The sequence below is a fragment of the Hylobates moloch genome, unplaced genomic scaffold (genome assembly GCF_009828535.3).
Source record: "Hylobates moloch isolate HMO894 unplaced genomic scaffold, HMol_V3 SCAFFOLD_13, whole genome shotgun sequence".
In the NCBI taxonomy this organism is placed as follows: Eukaryota; Metazoa; Chordata; class Mammalia; order Primates; family Hylobatidae; genus Hylobates; species Hylobates moloch.
This window is the reverse complement of record NW_026652288.1, coordinates 59,502,288-59,526,786: the sequence shown is the minus strand read 5'-3', so window position 1 is coordinate 59,526,786 and position 24,499 is coordinate 59,502,288. Positions and strand designations below refer to the sequence as shown.

The window sequence follows — 24,499 nt, the reverse complement described above, 5'->3', positions numbered from 1 at the left end:
TTTTAGAGGTTACTTTTCAACGGCGGCACAGCTACAACAGTCTCGGTGATACCTTCCACTGACCCTGCTAACAGCCCTTCCTGCCACTAGCGACTCCGTTTACTTCCCCTGGAAGCCCATCAGTTGCTGAAGTGACAACCAACACCTGAGAGCCAGGGTTCGCCCAACAGGTAGTACGCGGAGGCGCCCCAGACGCCAGCGAGTCCCCCCACCCCCTCCCCGCCCTCTGGGCGCTCCACGCGGGCGTCCACCCGACCCCGCGCCCGGGGCACTGCCCGAGCTCTAGCGAGAGTGCCACGGCTCTGCACGGCCGCGGGGAGAAGGCGAGCGCGCCCCATTCACGTCGCCTCCACGCCTACCTCCTCCCACTACGAGTCCCCTCCCCTTGCCACAGCACTGCCCTTATTGTTGGCCGCGTCTGTCACTTTGTGGGACTGGTGACATGAATGGATGGGCTGGACACATCTTCCGTCCTTCCAGAAAAAAAAAAAAAAAAAAAAAAAAAACCGTCCAGCTCTGCATAGAGAGAGGGGAGAGACTCCCCCCGGCGCTCCCAGAGCCTACGCCGTAGGCCAGAGAAATTCACAGCTTCCCCCTCCCACACTCACTCCTCCCATCCCTTAAAAAAACGCCCAACGCAAATAAATAATATCATTCCAAGTCCGCCGCCGTCCTGGGTGGCCTCTCCTCCCCGCCCGGCTCCGCGCGCCCCAGCCCTGCGGGAGGCTGCGGCGAGAAGCTGCGGCTCCGGGTGCGGTGCGGGGCGCGCGGGCAAGAGGCGGGCGAAAGGCGGGCGCCCAACAGGCCAGCCGGCGCCGCACTATGCTCCCCAGCGCGGTGGCAGCCCACGCCGGTGCGTACTGGGACATGGTGGCTTCCTCCGCGCTCCTCAACCTCCCCGCTGCGCCCGGCTTTGGCAACCTGGGCAAGAGTTTCCTGATCGAGAATTTGCTGCGGGTCGGGGGCGCCCCGACGCCCGGGCTGCAGCCACCCGCGCCCCACGGCCCGGCGACCGCCCTGGCCACCGCGGGCGTGCAGCTCCGGCCCCTGCCCGCTAGCCCAGTTCCCCTAAAGCTGTGCCCCGCAGCCGAACAAGTTAGCCCCGCCGGGGCGCCCTACGGAACGCGGTGGGCTTTTCAAGTGCTCAGTCCCTCTGCGGACAGTGCGAGGCTGCCGGGCCGGGCTCTGGGGGACCGAGACTGTACCTTTCAGCCTTCAGCGCCAGGTGAGCCAGCTCTCCCCTCCCTCCCCAGCCGCGCCCGCGCCCCCGGGCCGGGTGGTCCCGGGATGTAGGAGCACCGGCGGTGCGCACTGCGCCCAGGCAGCGGGGGTTTAGGACCTTCCTGGAACATCTCGAGCTCTAGTGGAGCTGCCACTTCGGGAGTTGGGGGCCCAGGCGGAGGCACACCACTTTCTGTCATGCTTTTTTGCTCCATCCTATCCTATTCCACCAGCTTCCTTGCTGTTCCCTTCTTTCAACAGGTGGTAGGGCTGCTTAACTTTTTGGCCTTAACTGGGAAACTGAAGGTTCTCCGGCCTGCCGGGATCAGTCTCAAGGGGTTTCACCAAGTTCAACGTTTCTAACCCGCCCGCTCCTGTCTCCCTCCCGGGCCGCACGACACCAGCTCTCAGAAAAGTTCTTGACAAGGAGAGCTTTGCGCGGCCCAACTTGGGGAGATTTTGCCACTCAAACTGCTAGGATGGTCGGGATAGCTCAGGAACGCGTGCAAAGATCTTTGGAAGCAGAGTTGCGCAAAGTTCTGGCTTTCTCCACTCTTAAATTTTGGATCACTTTAGGCGCAAAGAAATGAAGGCCGACTTTTTATCCGTGCTGAGCTGAAAAACAGCTGAGTTGGCAACTGGAGTAGGAAGTTCACCAATAAATAAGAATTTACCGAAAGAAGGGCAGTTTGGGTTTATTTTAATCACCGTATAAAACCTAACTAGTGGGACTGGGAAGAAGGATGCCGACAATTTAGTCAAACATTAGCTAAAGCGTATGTAGGGCTCCCTGAAATTGTCAGTGATAAAAGGGAAAAGCCTCTTAGAGACTCAGAAACTGAGACCCAATTGGATATTTTTTTGGCTGCGTCCTTAAACGATCTTAACTCATTCTTTTAATCCCGGTGGGTTTGTCCAGAATGACTAATAGACGCTTTTTCAGCAGTTTCCATTGTCCCAGCAAACTGCTGGATCAAATTTATTGCTAATGGCTTTATAGAATTTAACATGTTTAGAACCTGTCCTGGTCTTTCACTTTGAAATGGTTATTAACAGAATGGAACAAATATAACTATATGAACACCGGTCTCATTCACCTAGTGTAAAACCTAAATGCTAGGGAGCCTTTTTTACACCCTGAAAGAGGAACAAACAGTTAAGGCAAAGTTTATAGAAATTTGGGCCTCTCTGTTCTTTTTGAAGTATTAGAAAAATTAGGCATAAAGCAGGTTCACTTGGAAGAGAGTTAATAAATTATATTTCATAAAAATAACATTTTCCAGAAAATTTGTTGATTTGCATAACTTTTGGTGGCTTGGCATTGTGTTGATAGAAGTTATTTTTCAAGGATTCCTAAGCTGTTTGTAATCATAATTGTCTCCGCCATGAAAAGGTATTTAATTTTAACCTTTGCAGATTTCACAGATTACATTTAAATAAAATAAATGAAAATCAAGTGCAGTTATTTCAATAACCCTCAAAAATAATTTACTATATTTATTTCAAAATATTGCAACTAAAGGTTAAAAGTTTTCCTAACTACATTCTTTTTATTTTCAAGAATATATTCATTCTTGTACACTTATTAAAGTGTCCAATTGCAGACATTGTTTTTGGAATAATTACGAGGGTTAAAAGAATTTATATTCCCTTTTGAAGTATTCTAATACAGTTTAAGCATGTATTTTTCCAAATATTTTATTCAACACATTGAAGATATGATGTTCTAGATTAATTTTCATTTGAACAAACAACCTTTGTTTTTTAAAAAATTATTCTTGTAAAGAAAACAGTTTCTGAAACTAGAAAAATATCTAAAGAAGAAAACTAAAATCTCATGAATTTGACCCCACAAATATGCTGCTTAAAACCAGAATTTATATTGATTTATTTTTATAATCGGATAAAGAATGTAGTTTTCTGAACATTGCCCCGTTTTTATTTAAATTACAGATTCTTGCCTTACCAAATGTGGTAATTATTTTATGCAGTGTACAATTATGAAATTATAATGGAGTGCCAACAATTTTTTCTATCAGGTGAAAATTAGGTGAGGATGAGATAATGATTTGGTGTTCTGGGGAGAGCATAAGAGTTGGAGAAGCTTTGTTTTCGGGAAGATAATACCGTATTTTTCTGAAATGTTATGGAACAACCAGTTCTGATCCTTTAGACACTAACTTGGGAGTGGACCACAAAATCTAATTTTAGTGATTTCTGCATGTTGACTACTCACTTTTTTCCCAGCCTTAATTTGTTGAGTGCAGCACATATAAATTTGAATGAGAAAGCCCCAGAGTTATTTTTAAGTTCATTGGTGAAATATAGCACCGTTTAACTGCGGGATTTATGCTTCTGCATGCATTTTTGTTTCATTATTTTTCGTTATTTTTTGTTACCTACTATTAAATATCCCATATATTTCATTCATTCAGCACATGCTTACTGAGTGTCTCCCATGTATCAGGCTCTGTTCTAGGCCATTGGCATAATCAGTTAACAAAACAGATGACTGTCTCGGCCCTTGTAGAGCTTACATTCCATGTTCTGTACTGCTTTATAGGTTAGCAGCCATTTTCAAAATAGCTCCTTTAATCCTCCTAATAAGCTAATGAGGTGGCTATGGGGATTCCAGTTGTTTTTCTCAATGACTATTTCATTTGCTCATTTTGTTTTTGTCCCAAGGATCACTTTAATCATCTACGAACTTGTGAAAGAGAAAAAAATGCCCCAAATCTTCAGACTCATACCTTAGGTTAGTCTTTCACTGACGAGAAGAAAATAATGAGGGCCAATTGGATCACCAATTACATAGTATCACAATAATAAATCAGATTGTGATTTTGTACCTCAGCCCATAATGGAAGAAATTAGCTCTCCCTTTCCTCTTGTTATGAAATATATTTGAAAGGTGGAGACAGGTAAACACCGTAACACAGATTTACAGGTCATGGATGAAAGTAGAGTTGTCAGTGCTTCATCCCTGAAAATTGTTAAGTTTGAGTATTTACAGCAAGAAAAGCCACACTCCATAGCTATATGTTGTCAAGTTGTTTATATAGAATAGTTTTAAAACTTTAAAAATCAAAGGGCTCAGGGCTAGGGAGGGGCAAATTTAGGGCAATATTGGGTAGTGAATAGGTTCTCCTACAGGGCTTATATCTGAAAAAAGAAAAAATGTCATGGATCTATTAATAATTTATTAGTGGAAACCAGGAGGTTTTTTGAGTAAACTCTGATTATCAGACATCCTTCCTCAGAAGTTTCCCGATGCCATTATTTCTGACAATATTTGGAAAATATTATGCCCAACTAAAATATGCACGTCTTTGTATATAAAAGAGGGCCTCAAAATGTAAAATGCTGAAAGATTTAAATTCTCCTGGCTACAGAATGACATCAGTTTTCCAATTGGTGGTTATGCCATCAGTTCTCTTCAAAATAAGTGGAATAAATAGTCATGCTTATTAATAACATTTGTTATTTTAAGCATTTTAGAAAATGTTTGACATAAAAATAATTTCCTGAATCTAATTTCCTTTATTTATTAAATCTATTCTTGTGCTGCATATGAAAGGATTGGAAAGCAAATGTTTATTCTGGATAAGTGAATTGAACTGCTTTTTTAAAAAGTAGTTTTGCCAAGTAAGCCATTCTGTGTAGTAAAGAAATAAAAGAGCATTAGTATTTTTTTTTTCTGGCATCCGGTTAGGATTGTTTCTGACCGTCAATACTTAATGTGCACTCTAGTTTTCTTGTCGGTCTCCCAATCCCAAGTACTGTTTACCCATTAATTGTTGACTGTCTGAAACTATTCACACTTATGTCTGGTGCTGCAAACGGTAGTTTTTTCCTCCACTGAGATACACTGAAAGTATGAAATAAAATGGCTCTTTTACATTTTAGGCATCTAGGCAAGGGAGAAAAGGGATTTGTGCTCAAGGTGGGGATTCCAGTCTAAGTAAAGACTTTGTGATCTTATTTTAAGCCCGAGTTTGAGCTTTCTGTTGCTAACACTATGGTTTAGATTCGTTTTGGCAAATTAAAATCAGAGAATTTTGAGTGTTGATGATGCTGATTCAGAACCAGGATGACAACAGGGGATTCCGAATGGGATAGTGATGGGACCTATGCTAGTGGTTCTTTGCTGAGGCCATCACTCCAGTCATCCTTTGGTGGAATTTTTTGAGAATACCAGAACCATATTCTTTCTGTATCTGTATATTTTTCTGTAATCTGCTCAACATACCTTTTTATTTAAAACTAACATATTAATAACTTTTATCTAGTTCATGAGTAATCAGCTGTATGGTCCCTAAGTTAATAAATACCTTCAGGTTCAAGGAGAAGTTCTTGCAGTGGATAAAATAAAAGAGACTATTAGAACCAATATCTCTATCTCTCCTTTGCCACAACACACGCTTCTCTTCTTTGCTCTAACAACAAGCAAATTTCAATCTGGTAATATGTACTAAAACTCTTGAGGTTTAATAATAAAACAGGAGTACATGGAGCAGGCAAATAAGAAGGTTTTAGAACTTTCCACTTACTTAGCTCCATTCCTTTAGGGATTTGAGGGTTATTTTAAGAGGTACGATGGTTTGAATGCCCATAAATTTATGTATGGACTTATGTAGAATTAAACGTAGAATTTAGAGTGTTCAGGGTTATGCTACATAAAGTCAAAAGGATGCCATATGTTTTGGGCAATTTAAAGGGATTGCTGTGATTGCACCACTGCACTCCAGCCTGGGCAACAGAGCGAGACTCTGCCTAAAAAAAACAAACAAACAAACAAATAGAAAAAAACAAAGGGATTGCCAAGGGTGATTTTATTTATATTTGTTTGCCATAGATGTGGTTCAGATATTGGAACCTAAGCTGTGCTTAGACTCCATGGTAGTCCTCTTTGGGTGTGCCACCTCCTTCCTGTTCTTAGTGACCACCAGATGTCTTTTTGCTGTAAGAAGATATTTTACAGTTAGATTTGCTGCTGAACAATGAGAGAAATGGTAGCAACTTAAAAGTGAAGGACACAACATCCATGCATAATTTCTGTTTAATCATTGTGTTCATAAAATCCTTTGAGATTCTTTGCTATGAAAGTTTATACAAAAATGAAATATTATTTAAAACACTTAAACAAATGTGTTCTTATGTTAGGGTGGGCATTAAATACAAAGATCTTTTGAGGGTCTTGCTTTGCAACCCTTAATACAGTGTTTGTCTACTTAATTTTCGGTTAGAAGAAGCTCTAAGTAAAGTTTTTCTTAATTACAGTAGTTTTTCTTTATATATACAATGAAAGGACACAACTTTTAAGTCAGTTTAAATAACTGAGTTTTCGTTTAAATACACCTGGAGTTTGTCAGGAATAAAAAGGAAAGTTGTAAAATGAAACAATATGATTTTTATCTAGGAATGCTTGTTAGAATCCTCATTTTAGGCTTCATTAGATCATGTTTCTATTTTATACTCTCTTGGTAAGAAATTGGATTTTTGCCTTAACATATAACATACTTACCAGGCCCTTGTATATTTTATTCCAAAATGTTTTATTTTACTTTCAGTAATGTTTCCACTTTTAATGAAATCTCTCTCTTTCATTCTTTTTAGCCTCCAGTCAATACTTAAGTTGGCAATGCTGAGTGATTCATCACTCTATATAAAGTTACCATAGCTGATTTCATTTTTAATAGGATTATTCATTTTGTCAACCAGCTATTAGTTGAGAATATTTCGGGGGCACACTTTTGTGAGGTATGTGAACAGTCAACTTAAGGTACTGAAATTCTCTCTGAAGCCAAAGATCAAAAAGCCTATAGGAGTTTTTAGACTTTTAGAACCAAAGCATTCAGGAAAAGGAAAGGAAAACAAAAAAAAAGCTTGAGTCTTTTTGTAAAAATTGCTGACTATTTTAATGCCTTCTTGTTTATAAATGTTCCACAGATGACTAGGTTTTTCACTTTTCTTTCACATGTTCAGGGACCATGCTATAACAACCTTAATTTTTTGTTAACTCTAAGCGACCATCAGAAATAGAATATACAATATATAGATTTCCACAAAGCCTCTTGAAAAGGCTCAAAATTTCTTGTTTAAAACTTTAAGTCTCTATTATTTTTAAAATTAAAATATGTGAAGGAGTTAATAAGTCATTCTTTGAGAAAATTTATGTACATTAGAAAAGGAATAAAAACCGTGACTGCTGGCAAGTTTTTAATAGATAACCTAGGGCTGGATTGAGTTTAGGTGTATTGAACAAGTTTTGTGGTTATATTGGGTCTGAAACAAAAAAGACCATCTGATTGTTTAAAGCTAGAACAGAATAACACCTATTTATTTACATATTTTCTATAGCTGCTTTTCTATTGAATAGTCATAATGGAGACTGTGTAGCTCACAAACCGTAAAAGTATTTACTATCTTGCTTTTTATAAGTATGCCAGTGCTTGCTCCAATGTGTAAATGGCAAATTGGTTAAATTTAAAACTACCTATAGCTCTCTGAGCATTCCTGTATTTAAAAGTCTAGATTCAAGGTCTTCAGATTACTGATTCTGTAACCATAAGGAATTCATATAACCTCACAGAGCCTCTCTTTCCTCATTTCAAAATGTGAACAGTGGTAGAGTCAGCATTTGACTTTAAAGCACATACCTCAAAAGCCCACTGGTAAGATACAGGAAAAGATGTGCAGGACTCCTTCCCACCATTTCACCATAAGCAAAATATTGGTAAAAGGGGCGTTGTTGTATAAGAAACCATCCCAAAACTCAGTGGCTTGAAGAAAAATTTATTATTTTCTCTTACAGTTTTGTGGGTTGACTGGGCTCAGTGGGTGGTTCCCACTTAGAATCTTGAGTGATGTTAGATGTCAACTGGGACTAAAGTCATGGGAAGGTTTGACTGGGCTGGATGTCCAAGATGGCTACTCGCACGGCTGGCACTGATCCCATCTGTTGACTGGTTGCTCAACTGGAGCTGTTTATTGCAGCATTCACACTTGGGCTCTCCAAGTTTCTTGGCCTTTTTATAGCAGAGTGGCTGGATTCTGAAAGGGAGAACACCAAGAGCACACATTCCAAAAACCCATCTGGCTTTGGAACTTTGGACATTCTGGTACTTCCAATACTAGGTCATATGAAGCTTTGCAGTTTCTTATGACTTAGTCTTGGAAGCGACATTCTGGAACTTCAACAAGACTTAGTTGCAGAGGTTTCAGAATGTCATATCTGCCATATCTCTTGGTTAAGCAAGTCACCAAGGCCATTCCAAATTCGAGGGAAGAAGAAATAGACCCCACCTTTCAATGGGAGGAGTACCAAATAGTTTGTGATCATTTAAAATCTGTCCCAGGATGAAATCAAGATAACCAATATCAGATACACTTCCTGCTAGGTCTGTCTTCTGCTGGAGTAGATCAGTGCAGGTGTTAATCACACAGAGTGGTATAGCCGGGAGCTCAGGGAACCTTCACAAAGGCTTATAGTATTCTCTTCTGTGACATAGACTTTATAATAAAAAGAGCAAGAAATCTCCTCAAGTTTAGATCATTTTTTCAGAGTGGTCTAATTGAGACTCCCTGAAGGGTAAGGCAGCAGAGGTGATGACCCTGGGCACCTGTGTTGGTCATGGTTAACTAGCGTCCCACAGCTGGAGGGAAGCCAGACCCTGTCAACTTGTTGGTGTTGTGAGGATAGATTAGATGTTGCTGGAAATGTTCGCACAAATGCTTGTCATCACCTGTTGCTACAGCATGTTGTTACTGCAGAGCAGCTTTCCCTTTGGCCCTTCTTTATTCCACTGCATCCCATCCACCACTGCCAGGTGAACTTTTCTCAAATGTAGTTTTCATCATGTCGCCAAGCTACTCAGGAAAACCTAAATTATCCAATTTGACTACAGATTAAATGAAATTACCTAGTTTGGCCTTTAAGGCCTTCATTCCATCAACTGCATTTAACTCTTCTAGCCACATTGCTTAATGTTCACCCCTTGGGCCTTGTCCCAGTAGTCAGGCTGGTCTCCTTCACCTGCCCCATGTGTTAACACCATCTTTGCCTCTTTTCCTATGTCCCTGCAACCTTTTCTTCTTGGAATGGTTTCATTCTCTTCTTTTGCCCTTCCAAGTACTTTCCAAATCAAGGCCCTGATTAAGATGTTTCTTCTGCTTAAAGCCTTCTTTGAACAAGCCTTTCTTAAAATATCCTTTTCTTTTTATTCTGTATTTCAGTAGAAGTCTGCACAATACTACTTTTTTATGTGCTGTTTTAGTCTTGATCTCAGATTATATACTAATGGCAGGAGGAGAGGCTAACATTTATTGAATGTCTATGATGTGTCAGGTGTTGTTTTATGTTCTTTTCACGGTCTCATCCTTGCTCTATATTATAATCACCTACAAAGTGAAAAAATGCTATGCGGGTGTCCAGTCCTAGCCAGACTGATTTAAAACAATTGGTGTGGGGGCTAGGCATCTGCATCTTTGAGAAGCAGCCCAGACAATTCTAATGTGTATTCAGGGTTGAGAACCACTAACTATGGATGTGCACAGTATGAATTTTGTTAGATTGCATCTCCTTGGGGAGTGTGTCATGTTTCACTGAACAAAATTGAATTTGGAGTAACTGAGAAATTTACATTTCATTTCATTAACCAGCAGACTCAAATCTGTAAGTTAAAGGATATTAAAAAATATAAATTATTCCAGGAAGCAAACTCCTTTTTCAATCTTTGTAGTCCCGGCACACAGTGCAGTGCTCAGCACTTGACAGATAGGCAGTACATATTATTTGCCCTAAATTGAAAGGATTGAAGCAAACAAGTAGACACTGCACTTGATTTATCTTCTCATGAGCTGTACCAAAACATTAAGACCCTTTGTTTTTCTGTCTTTAAAACACTTTTGAGGTAAAAAATGCGGGCTTCTCGTTTTCTGATAAACAGAAAAGTAAAGGATGAATTTACCTAACTTGCTATGTGTGGTGATTGAAGGCAAGGTTTGCAATTAGATCACATAAATGAATTACTTTCAGATGGACTAAGTATTAAAATAAATCAAACTTCATTAGCTAATTGATATTTTTTTGTTCTAACTATTCAAGATAGATGTTTGCTGCTCTTTGGAGTCTTGTTTTGGGTCCACTCCACCCTAGACTGTCTTCAATTGTGTATTATTTGCAAGTCAGAAGTTTAGATTTTTAACTTCTCAGTGGCCATGTACCTGGCATGTGAAGGAGGTCATTAAAGCCATCCTTTTGGAATTATTTACTTCCCTGTCATTCTTTATTATTATTTTATTTATAATTTTTTATTTTAATTTATTAATTATTATTTAGTTAATTATTTTAATTAATTATTCATTAATGATTAAAGTTTTAATTTCTTTATTATTATAATATTATTATTATTTGTTATAATACCTGCTTTTTTCCTAGAGTTTTTTTTTTTTCCCCAGTGTTGCCTTAGTAAATGTTTGAACTTTCTATATATATATATATATACCTTCAATGCAGTGCATTGTTTTAAATGGTGATATCTTAAGGCCATTCAATGCTCCTGCAATCACATGCTCACTGGATTAGCATTTGACTTAGGTCAAAATAGGAACATGTAAAAAAAAAGCACTTAATTGGAATTTTACAGTGATTTTCACATAAACCAGCTTAAACAAGATGTATTTATGTATAGCAATCAGGAATTGACTTAAACTCGTGTGTAAATATGTGTGTCAAAAAGGTGATTTAAAATGGTGAAAAATTGTACACAATAGAACTTCAAGCCTGGTCACATCACGAAATGTGAAGAAGTCCAGTTCTTTAGTCAAAACTAGAATTGTTACTGTAGATTATGATTTCTTTTTTTGCAATTACAGATTCTGATACTGTCATTTTGATTACAGCTTTTTTATATTAAGATAGGGTAATGTAGAGCGATATAATAGACTTCAATTAAAATGGTTTTTCTGGTTAAATTCAGCATTAAGATCAGATAACTGTAAACCACATTTATCACTAAGAATTTAATTGATCATTTATTTTAAGTAAACCATCAATTTTTAAAATATTTTATTTTCCCACTTTTAGGGCCCTAGGGTTGGGATGAGAAACATTTTGGTTAGAATAGAAAAATTTGTTTTATATATATATATGTATATATGTATATATATGTGTATATATATGTATATATGTATATATATGTGTATATATATGTATATATGTATATATATGTATATATGTATATATATGTATATATATGTATATATAAGGATGCAGTATGTATGCAATATATACACACACATATTGCATACATATTGCATCCTTATATTAATGGTATCGGTAGTATGGTCACATTTTCTATGCCTTAATTAAGCAAAAAGCAAAAACAAAACCTTTTTTTTGTTTTCTGTTTCCAGTTAACATGGTAAGTGTTTAATTTTATGTCAGTAAATGCAACATTGCTGAGTCTTTTTCTTCTTTTATCTCAAAAAACAACAACAATAACAACAAAAGTCCAAAACAAAACAGCACAAGAGCCATCATTTTATTATTTATAGAATGTTTATCTTGGAGGGGAAATAAGTTAGCTAACAGAAATGCTTGAAAATAAACATAATTAGGCAACTTTTATATTTCTTCTTTCTGAAGTACTTCATATATCCATAGCAATAATGAAAATGTAAATCTGCATAAATAATGCCATACTCTTGTAACATAATTTAAGATGTAAAATTCAAATGAAATGATTTATAATTTCTATGACGGTTTTGTAGTCAATGTCAGAACAACTTATGATAACAATGAAACTTCAAAAAAATTTATAAAACTTTTTGAACATCAAAATTGGTTTCCTTTTTATGCCTTTGCTTAGCGGCCATATTTTCCAAACAGCATTAAAAGAAACACTTGATTCTTTAAAAACCCAAGTATTAAAAAAAACCTAAAAGCATTAATGTTAACAACTTCCCATTGTGTGCTAGGAAGAAAACTGCATTTATGATTAATTTGCAATTTTAAAGCACCCAGGACCCTGAAATGCTATAAAAATTCTTACTGGAAACTATACTTATTTTGATACATCCTTCAAAGAAATTGTGAAAATAAACATAAACAACTCATCAGTTCGTTAAAATACAAGTCTGAAATTACTGTGTTCTTCAAAAAGGTATGTAGTCATATGGAAACAATATTCACTGAATGTGAATAAGAAAAGGAAAGAAGTTGTCCCTTAAATATGAAAGAAGAACAATAAAAATATTTATTTTCAAGTCGTGTTTTAGATTTCAAGGTCATCAGTTATGAGAGACACCATGTTTTAGGATGGGTCAGGAAGCAGGGGAAGGATTAATTCTTGATCCTCATTCTTTCCCTAAGACCAGGGAAGTTTTCTGTTTGTTAGTTTGGAAGACCATTTGTTCAATTACTAAAAATTTTTTTGACTGTTTAGAATGTTGCTAGGCACTCTGTTGAATGTGTCATGGTATGGGCAAGTGCCGCTTTAGGCAATCTCCACCTACAGTTATATTGTATTAAACCCATTCTATGAAAGGACATGGTGTGTCTAAGGCACTTAACCAAAGCATGGCATACAGTAAGTGCTCAATAATGGAGAGTTATTATTCACGTTTTATCCTTTATAGCTGTTCTCATCTACTGAGGAACAGAGTTTAACTTAAAATGTTAAATTCAAAGGGGATGATTCATCATTTCTATGATGGTTTTGTAGTCAAAATAATAGAACAACTTATACTAATGAGACTTCAAAAAAATTGTATAGAAGTTTTTGGCCTCCAAAATAGGTCTCTTTTTCATACTTTTGCACAGGAGTAATAATAAATAGTTCATACATTTCTCCTGAAAATTTTATGAATAGATTATTTTAATGAAACTATGCAGAGCAGAATTACACGGCAACTCACTATACTAGAAACACATACATCTTCAGGGTGACTAGATTACTCTTGAGATAAAATGGGATTATTCTCAAATACTTTAAGTCATGTAAATGTGATCAGAAACACCACTTTTCATTATGGAATTGCTCAGTAAATCTACTGTTACCAACTTTGGAATCCAACTAACTATATATTTCAAAGAACCATCTGAAAATATGCAAAGAGATATAAACTTTAAAAATTAAATATAAGCACATAACATTTAAATCATTTCTTGGTAAGTAGGATATCTAGAGCTGTGCTATTTAATATAACCCCTAGTCGTATGAGTCTATTTAAATATAAGTGAATTTAGAGTAAATATTCAGTTATTCATTATACTAGCTACATTTTACATGTACAGTAGCTGTATGTGGGTAGCAGATACCATTTTGAACAATACAGACATAGACATTTCCAATCATCACAGATAGTTTTCCTGGACAGTGTTGCTCTAGGCTATTTTAAATAAAGGAATATTTGATGTTTACTATTATAATGATGACCACACAGAAAATGATCTAAGAAGCTTGGTGTTTCATAGTCTCTTTGCATCTTTTCACTACCCCTCTCAAATCTTGATGAGATTATTTGGCATGCTCTTTGACAGACAAAGGCTACTTTATAATAACTTTAATTTCAATACAAATTAAAACTAAGCAAAGTATTTACTCAATGACTTTTAGGAAACTGGAGTTTTGAATATTGTCTTAAAGAAATGGCTAATCAATGAGATCAATGCTTTCTCCGCAGCACCTTCCAAACCTTTTCTTCTGAGCGTCCCGCCATTCTACTCAGCGTGCTGCGGTGGGTCCTGTCGGCGCCCTGCATCCTCCGCTGCTTTTCCAAGTAAGTTTTTATCCTTCATCAGCAATGCCTCAGTTATTCTGTAAACCAAAGCTGCAGGATTTAATGTGCTCTGGAAAACTAATTGGTAATGCAATGGCAAGGAGCTAATTCCCCACTAAAAGTCACAGCGATCCTATTCAAGAGGTTTCCAGAGATTTATCAAACCTCAGCACACTGAGCAATTGTGAGCAGTTCTAATGGCATTGAAACCCAGGGCTGACACATCACCAAAAGCAACTTGTTTTCCATTTGATATAAAAGATCTCGGAGGGACCAGTTTGGCTTTTCTGAAATGTGTAGCAACATTCCTTTAAAGAAGAGGAAAAAGGAAAGGATGGAAGGCGAAAAATTGTGCTGTGTAAAATTTCCATTCCGCTTAAAACGTAACACAGAAAGTCACTAAGTGTCTATGGAGAATAATTTAAAATTGTCAAGATCGTGAGAGGAGATAAATCTCTCCTTTTTGGCATCTTGAAGGTAACCAACCAGAACTGTTGGAAATATTTTCAAGAGAACTCTTCTCCCAACATTATAAAAGCAACATTTTCGTAGAGTCTGGGGGTGGAGTGAGAATGACAGACTTTCTTTTTTTTTTTTTTTTTTTCTGTGGTTTTGCCATTACTTTTTTTTTATTATTATTATACTTTAGGTTTTAGGGTACATGTGCACAATGTGCAGGTTTGTTACATATGTATCCATGTGCCATGTTGTTTTGCTGCATCCATTAACTCGTCATTTAGCATTAGGTATATCTCAGACTTTCAAAATCTCGTAGCGTGCACACACACTCACACTCAAAGGAAAAACGCAGGCATAAAAGTAAAATTCCCCTTGGTCTTGAGATTTCTGGATCAGATGAGAATATCTAGGCAGGGAATTTGTTTATGGTAAAAAGGTCCAGTGGAGGGGTGCATTTCTTTCAGCTGCCCAAGAGAAAAAACTTATTCAGCTTAACAGCTCTGTCAGGTGAAAAGTGAAATAAGAGTTGAGTCAGGCTCCTGTGCCGAACCCCATCACGGTTGAATTCAGATCCCTGCTGCCTCTGTGCATGTGTTTTGGGAATGGTTCAGGAAAGCAGTTGCTCGACAGAATAATTCCTGACAAGTGAGGCAGCAAATGCTGGCCGTTTAATGAGCTGCAGGCTCTAAGCATCTCTTTAGGGGGCTGATACTTTCCCACAGAGCACTTTACATGGCTGGGACCCGGCCACAATGGGTGACAGACCCATGACCAATCGTCACTTTCACTCGACTCATCCACACGCGACCTCACCACGATTTTTCACTCTGCAGAGGAACTTTAGGAACCATTTCACATGGAAAAGGCTTGGGCAAGGGTCAGTTGCCCTTTTGTATGGTCATAAAGCAAGGCTCTGTGTGTCAGTCTTTTCTCCTGTCTCACATTCCAAGTGAATTTCTGGACACCATTTAAAGCACTTGACTGAAAAATAAAGCAGTGAATGAAACTGACTTTTATAGACTCATTCTAGCTCATCTTCCCATATAACCCTGTCTACCTGAAAAGGGATTTAGTGGATGAGCTGAGTGTATACAGGGACTTGCTGAATACATAGGGCCCATTATCAACTGTGGGGATTGTTTATTAACCGGGACTGATACACTACTATTTTGGAAGTGACCTATTAATTGTCCATTTAACTAGAATGTATTGAATTTAAACAGAAAAATAGAAACCATGACTAAACCTTTTACTCGCTCCTTCAAGGTGGTCTCCTATGAGGACAATTGAAAACTCTTGTGCAAATTAAGGAGACATTTATCACCATATATTAGAGTATCAGGAAAAGACTTCTGGAGTAGAGACCTAAAACCCAAATATCTGATACCGTATCATGATGGCATCGCTGTGGAATTAAGTCTTCAGTGTTGATTTCGGGAGTGGAGATCAAAAGAGGTCCCATTCTTAGCTTCAGTTATTTCATCATGATATGACACTGGGTTTTTACTTCAGAAACTCTCTGGCAGTTCAGGTAAGTGGAAATGGACAAAAAATTCCATGTAATAGGTGGACAGACATTCATGTGCGTGCATGTGTGTGTGTGTGTGTGTGTGTGTGTGTACTTATTTTATAGGGACGTTTGAAGAGTCTCAAGCCATCAAAGTTTGGGCCAGTTTACTAGATAGAAAAGAAAGGTTGGGCCAGTTCAGTAAATAGAGCATGTAAAAGTAATGCTAAAGACATTTTCTAGATGACTTTATCTTCTCCGCTGCTTGAAAAATTACTTTAAGCAGGTCTTATTTTTCTCCATCTGCTTCCCAGTCCTTTCTACTTTGTGCCTTTTGCATAACTCTTGTAAATTATAGTGTTTATCCCTGGAGATTTATGAAGTCCTGTGTTTATCTTTTTCTTAAAAATAAATATAGAAGCTGAAAATCAGTACAGCTCTAATCAAGGATAGAAAATGATGCACTTGGTTTGGCTTCATTTCTAAAGTTGGCATTTTAAAACAGTTTAGAGATCCCGTAAGTGATTTTAATAAATGATAGTTTCTCATATTGTTAGTTATAACTCTAAAATGAATTTCATATTTTCTTATTTATAATGTTCATTTGTATTAGCAGCAAATAATAACATGGTAGAATTAAGCTGTCAATAAAGAATTTTACATCAATAACCAGGATACCAAGGTACAGTTAATAAGGTTTACATCTGTACAATAATCTTCTTTAATTTAAGGCATTTACTAGATTTTCTTTTTTTTCCCCTTTTTTTAATAATAAGAATGATTTTTATGCCCAGGTCTTTGTATTATTTAACATTGTACAAGCAAAGGAAAATGTACTGTCCAAATAAACTTGCATTAAGTTTCAGCTCAGACAGCCAAAATTAGGTTTATATTAAAAAGTTTAATAACTGATTAAATCAATGGCCCTCGTCATTGTTTCACAATATTGCTTCACTCTTTCCAAAAGAGTAGGATCAGACCAGCACATTTTTAACTATGGGAGTGAAGTATAATTTTGACTCTTAACATGATTCGTTTATTTAATATTGATTTAGTTTTTCTTGTTAACTTCTTAGATTTACGACTGACTTCCTGTTGCAATGTGGTAACAATCATTCATTCAATGGCCTTCTCACATATAGTAAATAGTTTAATAGGCTATTTAAGCACAACACTTAACAGTGGGGAAAAATTAAAAGGCAGTGGTAACAGCTCTCCCCTCACCCAAAGCAGTGTATGGAAAATCTTTGATATTACAACCACAAGGTTCTTTTCAAAATAACATATTTCTCAAATAACATGAAATGGAAAGTTGTGGAAATTATGTAAATAATGACTTTTTAAACATTACTTAAAGTATAGGAATCTTAATGATGTAGACTAGCTAATTGAATTAATCAGATAATTATTTTGTTTCATCTTTGAGTACCCAACTTGAATTTGACCTTTGAATTTTATGCCTTAAAAGACAAAGCTTAAGTTTGGAGCAGCGTTATAAAGATTTGAGCCAAGTATTCTTCTGAGACAAACTGCTCTGCCTTTTGGGAGATGAACTTATATTCTACATTTTAAGATAATTATGCTCTCTTCATCTTCTTGTTAAAACGTAAAAAAACGTAATACACTCTCCAAGTTTGAATTTTTAAGATTGTGTTGAAGGCAGAAAGGAAGGGACTTTATTTTTCTAACTGTGAATGTAGGTTGGTTCTATGAGTTTCCTGGTCAAAGATGGGGAATGCTCTGATTAGTATTCTTGCCACCTGTCCTTTCTGTGTTCTCTTTTACTGCTCTCAGCTGGAGTGGCCAGTGGACTGAGGACACTGACCAGGATCTGTGGAAATCTACAAAATGCTGCATACAATTTTTAAATAAGGATTAATCTTAGCACTGTAAGATCTTCCGAGGGATGCAGAATTTTTTTTCTAATATAAAAAGAAGGCTAATTATGTTGTCTAAAACATAATCGAGTTTGTGCAATAAGTTGAATAGGTGTAGACTTCTCAAAAGTACAGGGAGGGGTGTTCCATAGATAAATGGCATTCAGTCAACCAAGAACAATGTTTAAAGGAGTCAGAGACTCAAAGACAATAGATTTTCCAAGTTGATGGCTCTATTCAGCAGTTCTAGAGAGGCAGTGAAAGTATTGGAATAATATTCCTGGAATGGAGTTCCTTTTCTCCCCAAATGTTCTTAAGCAGTAAAGGGTGGGTGATGGGTGGGGGAGGGTAACTGCTTAACAATATGGGGTGGTATTCTTTGATCTTGTCTGTAGCCCTAGTCTGAGCATAACATGAAATCTAACAGGGCTGCTTATGAAGTCCTGATTTTTGGTTTCCAAAAACAAGTGAAGAACAGGGGAGGGGGAGAATGAATAGAACAAAGCAGGAAAGCGTTGTACTGTCAGCTCAGTATGTGTCTACAAAATGATACATGGTTGTTGGATTGTGCTTTTGGAAATAGACCATCCAGAACAAGAGACATCAGAGTATTACTAGACTCTGAAATGGTCAGACTGCCTGCACCTGTTCAGTTCTGGAGGCCCACTTTAAAAGGTACATTGAACAAACTCTCGTATAAAAACCAGGTTAAGAGGTATACGGCAACTTAAAATAGCAAAGACTCTGTATGACTAGTCAGGAATTTTGGAAAAAAAAATTGAGTATTTTTGTCCTGGAGAAGAGAAACGCTAGGGAGAACATGAGAGTTTTCTTTAACTCAGGTCTACTGTATGCAAATAGATATAAATTGTAGAATTGGGACCAGTGAGTGGAGCTTAGGGAAAGTTAATTTTTGGCTTGTTATAAGGGAATGATTTCTAGCAAATCAAGCTGTTTGATAAGTATTATCTTGTGGCACCCCCAAATACAAGATTATATAGAAACAGAAGGATAGACTTTCAATGTAAATCACACAGGTTTGGCAAATGCTGTGTCTTTTCTCTCCAAACTTCAGATCTGCAAAAATTACATCTCTCTCTCTCTCTCTCTCTCTCTCTCTCACACACACACACACACACACACACACACACACACACATGAAAATAAGAAGGGTAAGGAAGCTCTTCATGAAAGAGAAGCTCCTGAAAGATAGGAGGTAGGAAGTCACAACTATGAGGAATATTGCAGCAGGAAAAGGTGAGCCCACAGGCAAGAACCATCCCCCATTTGAGGAAAATTGACTCCAGGAGGGAGAGACACAGACTCAAGGTTTGAAATGAGCTACTTTTGAGGAAATAATTAATAGAGGCTGATGGTGTTGTAGCTAGCCTGTTGGAGAGGTCTGGATTAAACAAATGACCTCTTATCCCTTTCAGTTCTGAGAAGCTATTGAATCTATGTAAAAGGATGAAAGAATTCTGTTTCTGAAAGTGTTATTGGTAGCCCTTGGCTTGAGTTATCCTGAAATAATCATATTTTTTACTAAAAGCCTTGAGAGGTTTAGATTCAGTGGTGCTTCATAGACTTACGCTATCATTTTCCTTACAAAGCCTGGGGATACTGAGTTATGAATTAGTTTTTAATATGGAAAAACTGTAAACTTAGAAAGCAAACCTTAAACAACGTGGCTTGTTAGAAGTCGACTTTATATAGCACTCCTTGGCCTACCTCAGGGTAGCCCAGGTTGCGAGCAAAGGCTGGAACAGAACAAGAAACAGAGAGAAGGCCAGTGCCATGGCAGGTGCTGGAAGCTATGCTGGGGCAAAGAGTAGCACTGGACATGCATGATCCAGAAGCCTTTATAGAGCTTCTTGAAGCAATAGGTGAAAGGATATGGAACAAAGGAAGTGTCCCCAAATGGGATCAATGATCCAGAGATTAACATGAGTTATTGGTGAGTCTAAACATCACACACATTACTGGCAAGCTGTTCACAGTATAAGATGCTTTTGAATTGCAGTGGTGTAGATAGACAGGCCAGAGCTGCAGCTATTTGCTCTTGGTCTGATGTTTAGAAAGTGACTGGATAAGGTCTGTCTTTGTTTGGTAGTGCTTGCTGGCTGCTACAAACACCATTGCCCTGTCTTCAGAGTTAAGTCATGATTTCCGGAAGTTGAGGCAATAGGGAGAGGCGATGATGACCGCTAGATTGTCCAATGCTGTGTTTCTCTGTCTCCCCCAACCTCCCCTCCTTAACAATATCATGAACACACAGCATACCTCCATTTGTAGCGCCCTTCACTGGGCCCTTCACACAGGGCTGCTGGGGAAACGGCAATTAGGGAGCATGTCAGGATCCAGGGAATCATGACTTTGAAAAGTTTTCTATCCCAGGTCATTCTTTATTTTTATTTATTTATTTATTTTTATTTTTTTTTTTTAAGATGGAGTCTTGCTCTGTCGTTTAGCCTGGAGTGCAGTGGCACGACCTTGGCTCACTACAACCTGTGCCTCCCAGGTTCAAGCACTTCTTCCTGCCTCAGCCTCCTGAGTAGCTGGGATAATGGGCATGCACTGCCACACCTGGCTAATTTTGGTATTTTTAGTAGAGACAGGGTTTCACCGTGTTGGCCAGGCTGGTCTCAAACTCCTGACCTCAGGCAATCCGCCCACCTCTGCCTCCCAAAGTGCTGGGATTACAGGCACGAGCCACTGCGCCCAGCCTATTCTGGGTCATTCTGCTATTTTAATGTAACTCTTCCCACTTTCCCACTTCTTTCCCTGCCCACTTGTACCTTTGACAATCTTTGATGTAATTTGACAAAGGCAATGATTTGCCTCCGTCTGCTTTGATGTGTGACTTTAATTGCACAACTTAACTTTCTAGAGCCTAGTTTTTTTCCTGTAAACAAGGGGGGTGGTAATTTCTTCTTCCAGGGATTGTTGTAAAGATTACATGACATAATGCATGTAGTTGGCACATATGTGAGCACATATAAGCCCAATATATGTGGAAGCTGCATAATAATAATAATATCCTCGAATTGATAGAGCCTGTAGCACCTTGAATTGGTGGCTTCAGCTTTTAAAGCCTCATTTCTGCTACATGCCTTATTCTCCATATCTGTTTCTTTTTATATTATTTGTTTATTTTTGTTTACCTGGAAGTCTCCATAAAAGTCAGACATTTGTCATAAATTTATGAATAGTTGGATGTGTGTTTTGGAGACATAAAATTTAGGTGCTTATATGTATGTTTAGAAGGTATGAAAATGGTATGGGTTCATTAACATGTTTGTGGTTGGATCCAGAGATTACCCATAAAAGACTGGTGGGTGAGCCATGGGAAGGAGCATCAACGGTGGTTTAGTAATAGCAGCATTGTCGTATGCTTCTTGTAGGAACCGCGTTGCATCACTTTATGAAAGCAAGCTTGATTTGTGTATTGAGATCAGTGCTCAGAGAAACCAGACAACTAGTAAAGAAGGAAAGAATATAATATTCTTTATTTTTGGTGTATTTTTTTGCTTGTCTATTGGTTGAGTTCTTGTTTGTTATAGGGCACTGAAACTTGAGGACCAGGCCCAGTAGTTAACCCTTTGACCCTTACTCCAGGTCTCACCTTTCAAGATCAAGGGCTAGTTTGGGCTCACGATGCCCCAAATGTTAATGTTATCACAGTGGCGAGAATAATTTATTTGTAGACTTTCTTGATGGGAATCTTCTTTTTCTTTACTTAAAAACAACTTATTAGGAAAACCTATGGGTTGCTATTAAAAGTTTTAGAGGCATTTAAATGAGTTTTATTTCCTCGCTATTTTATTTTAACATGTAGATCTTGGTGAAGAAGAGCCAAAATGAACAGAATCTTGAGACTTCCTTATACAAATTCTACTTAGAAAAAAAAGGGTACATATTTTTTCTATTACCATAAATTTGTTTTAGACTCTGTATATAGACATAAAAGGTTTTATTAACTCAGAGGACATTTGCCTTTCTAAAATGCTAGGTTGCTTACGTCCTTCTTGCAAGGCTTCCCTTCACAAGTTATAACCTAAACTTGTTTCAGACACCCTTGGCCCTAATCTGTCTTTCCAGCTTTTCTCCTGTGTTCTTTCCAGTCATACGCTGCAATCCAGAAATACTAGGTTGTGTGAGATTCTTAGATCTGCCATGTTTCACACTTGTCTTCGCCTGGCTTCATGCCTCTGCAAATGCTAATCCCTCGACTCTACCTGCCTTTCCCTCGATTGCCAACAAGAGGAATTGCTGTTCTTCTAGGTGCTGCTCTCTCTTAGGACCTACTTTGCTGACCGTCCTAACTCAGCGGCTTCTTATCTGGTGCACTAATGCCTTCTGTGCTGTGGTCTCATCCCACTGTATTGTGGCCGTCTGTATTATTCTTGGACTTTTGCTTATCGACTGTGAACACCTTAAGGATGGATTGGATTCATCTTTGATTATCGCTCAACAACTCAGTAACTGACTGGTTATTCCCAAAAGGGCTGCTACAATGCTTGCCTGTTTTCATTAGAAAATAGAACCAAACTTAAAACATGGACAGTGGAGACGAATTATTTGTCCAGAATGCTACAATGCAATAACACAATTTTGTGTTTATTTTTGTCTTTTCAGTTTTTTTCTCTGCATTTTTGCTTAGTTGTGAACATAATATATATCTTAAATATCATACTTTAAAAAATCATAGTGTAAGCACTTTCTTTGCTGCTGCCTAATCTTCATAGTCCTCATCTTTAATGATTCATTAAAATGTTACCAAGTGGATAACTTACATATGCATTTCTTTACCAGCGGATATTTATTTTTTCTCCTAATTTTTAATACTTATTGCTGTAATAATTGTATATTGGATACATTTACAAATTAAGAATGCCAGAATGCAGAGGAAAGAGCCACTAATTTGAATTCAGAAGGTCTTGGTGCCAGCTTTGCTCTATGTCCTTTGTGTGTCTTTGGACCTTGACTGCTCTGAACATGTCTTCATCTATAGTGAGGGATATCTGTAGCATATGATTCTTTTGAAGAACAAATAAAATCCAACAATGGGAAATGAAGTAGATTTGTGGGATCCTTAATGTGAGCTAAGCACTGAAATTTTGTTATCTTATTTCATTGAATCTTGGGAGCAGCCTTATAAAATCAGCTGGAAGAGACTAAATAACTTGCCTTAAGTCATGCATGTAAGGGCTGATATCCAAACCAAGGAATGTTCGGAGAAGAAACGCACTTAGAAAAAAGATGCACATATTGAGATATTCAGAATATTTTTATTATTGACCAATATTTCATAAAACTGCTTAAATCTCTGATAAAGAATAGTGAATCCAGTTGTCAAAGTCTGACTTCAAGATATGATCTTGGCATGAGACAAATAATTAGTGATGTAAAAGGGGAAATAACCAACATCCTATGTGAAGATGAATGGAAGGGCATCAATGAAAGTAGACCTTCATAGACAATTGGGCTTGATGACATCTCAGGGTTATGGCAATTCAAAGGAGATACAGAGTTACAGAGCTGGAAGGAAAGAGGGAGAAGTTAGTGGTTCGTTTTGCAGAGTGAGAATGAATTGTAATGAGATGTAACCCAGGGCTTAGCCAGGAGATGTTTGTAATCTTTTAGACAAATAGAAAAGGAAGCTATCACATTGTAGAAGCCAAATTGACAAGATTTGTTGTCATTTTCCTTCTAAAAAACAAATCGGATCATGCCAGTATTGTGTAGGGTTAGTACATTTGTTGTGGTATCTGTCTCCTGGGTTTGAAACCCTAGCTTTGTGACCTTGAACAAAGTTACTTAACCTTCCTAAGTTTCATTTTATTTCTGTAAAATGGAGAGAGTAATAGTAGCATTCATGCCATAGATTCAATGTGGGAATTAAATGAAATAATGCATGTCAGTGGCTTAACACAAAGTAAGCATTAACAGTGGTGTTCAGTGTATGTTTATTATTATGTCCTGCCCTGCTTCTATTGATCTTCATTACCTACCCAAACCCTTGCAGTTCTCTATTGTCTGACTTCATTCCACTTTAGAGGTCCAAATATCTTCAAAGGCCTGGCAGGTAAAAAGCAAACTAAGCAAGGCTGTGGCAAACTGGGGCCACATGTTCCATCTAAAAAAGGGGCACCTGCTACTCACTCTGAGCCCAGTGTGGTTGCCTTTGAAGAGGTGTCAGAAATCTGGACTTTATGTGAAACTTCCCGCTTTTTAAACATGGACAACTAAATCAGAATTCTTAACCAACATGCCAAGACCAAAAAAAGCCCATTTGCAGGCTGGATATGGTTGCCCTCTTGCAGCCTCTGCTTTATGCCCTTCCCCAGCCTTGAGGACTGCTTACTTTTCCTTGGATAGACTTTACTCCTTGTGCTTTCAGACATACTAGTAACTGTTTGAATTGGCTTTGGTTCTTCCTCTCTTTAACAGTATTGTTCTTTTAGACTTGACTCGACCTGTTTTCTCTGAACTCATCATTTCCTCCTTTGTGATGCCAGTGCACTTTGCAGATGTTTCTATTCTAGTACTTAGGACATTCATTTACTTGTTTATTCAGTAAATAATTATTAAGCACCAGAATGCATAGTAGCTGCCTTCCTGGTGCTGTGTTACAGAGTAGCTGCCTTCCTGG

The 24,499-nt window shown here is 37.9% G+C and overlaps 1 protein-coding gene across 1 annotated transcript in view; it reads left to right on the top strand.

Moving 5' to 3' along the window:
* The first annotated feature begins 650 nt into the window (after window positions 1–650).
* Window positions 651–24,499, top strand: part of DBX2 (developing brain homeobox 2) — a 35,014-nt gene continuing 11,165 nt past the window's right edge. Inside the window, exons 1-2 of the mRNA XM_032172197.2 lie at window positions 651–1,225; window positions 13,909–14,004. Coding sequence (XP_032028088.1) covers window positions 823–1,225; window positions 13,909–14,004 — 499 coding nt within the window. The 5' untranslated portion in view covers window positions 651–822. The remainder of the gene's footprint in view (window positions 1,226–13,908; window positions 14,005–24,499) is intronic.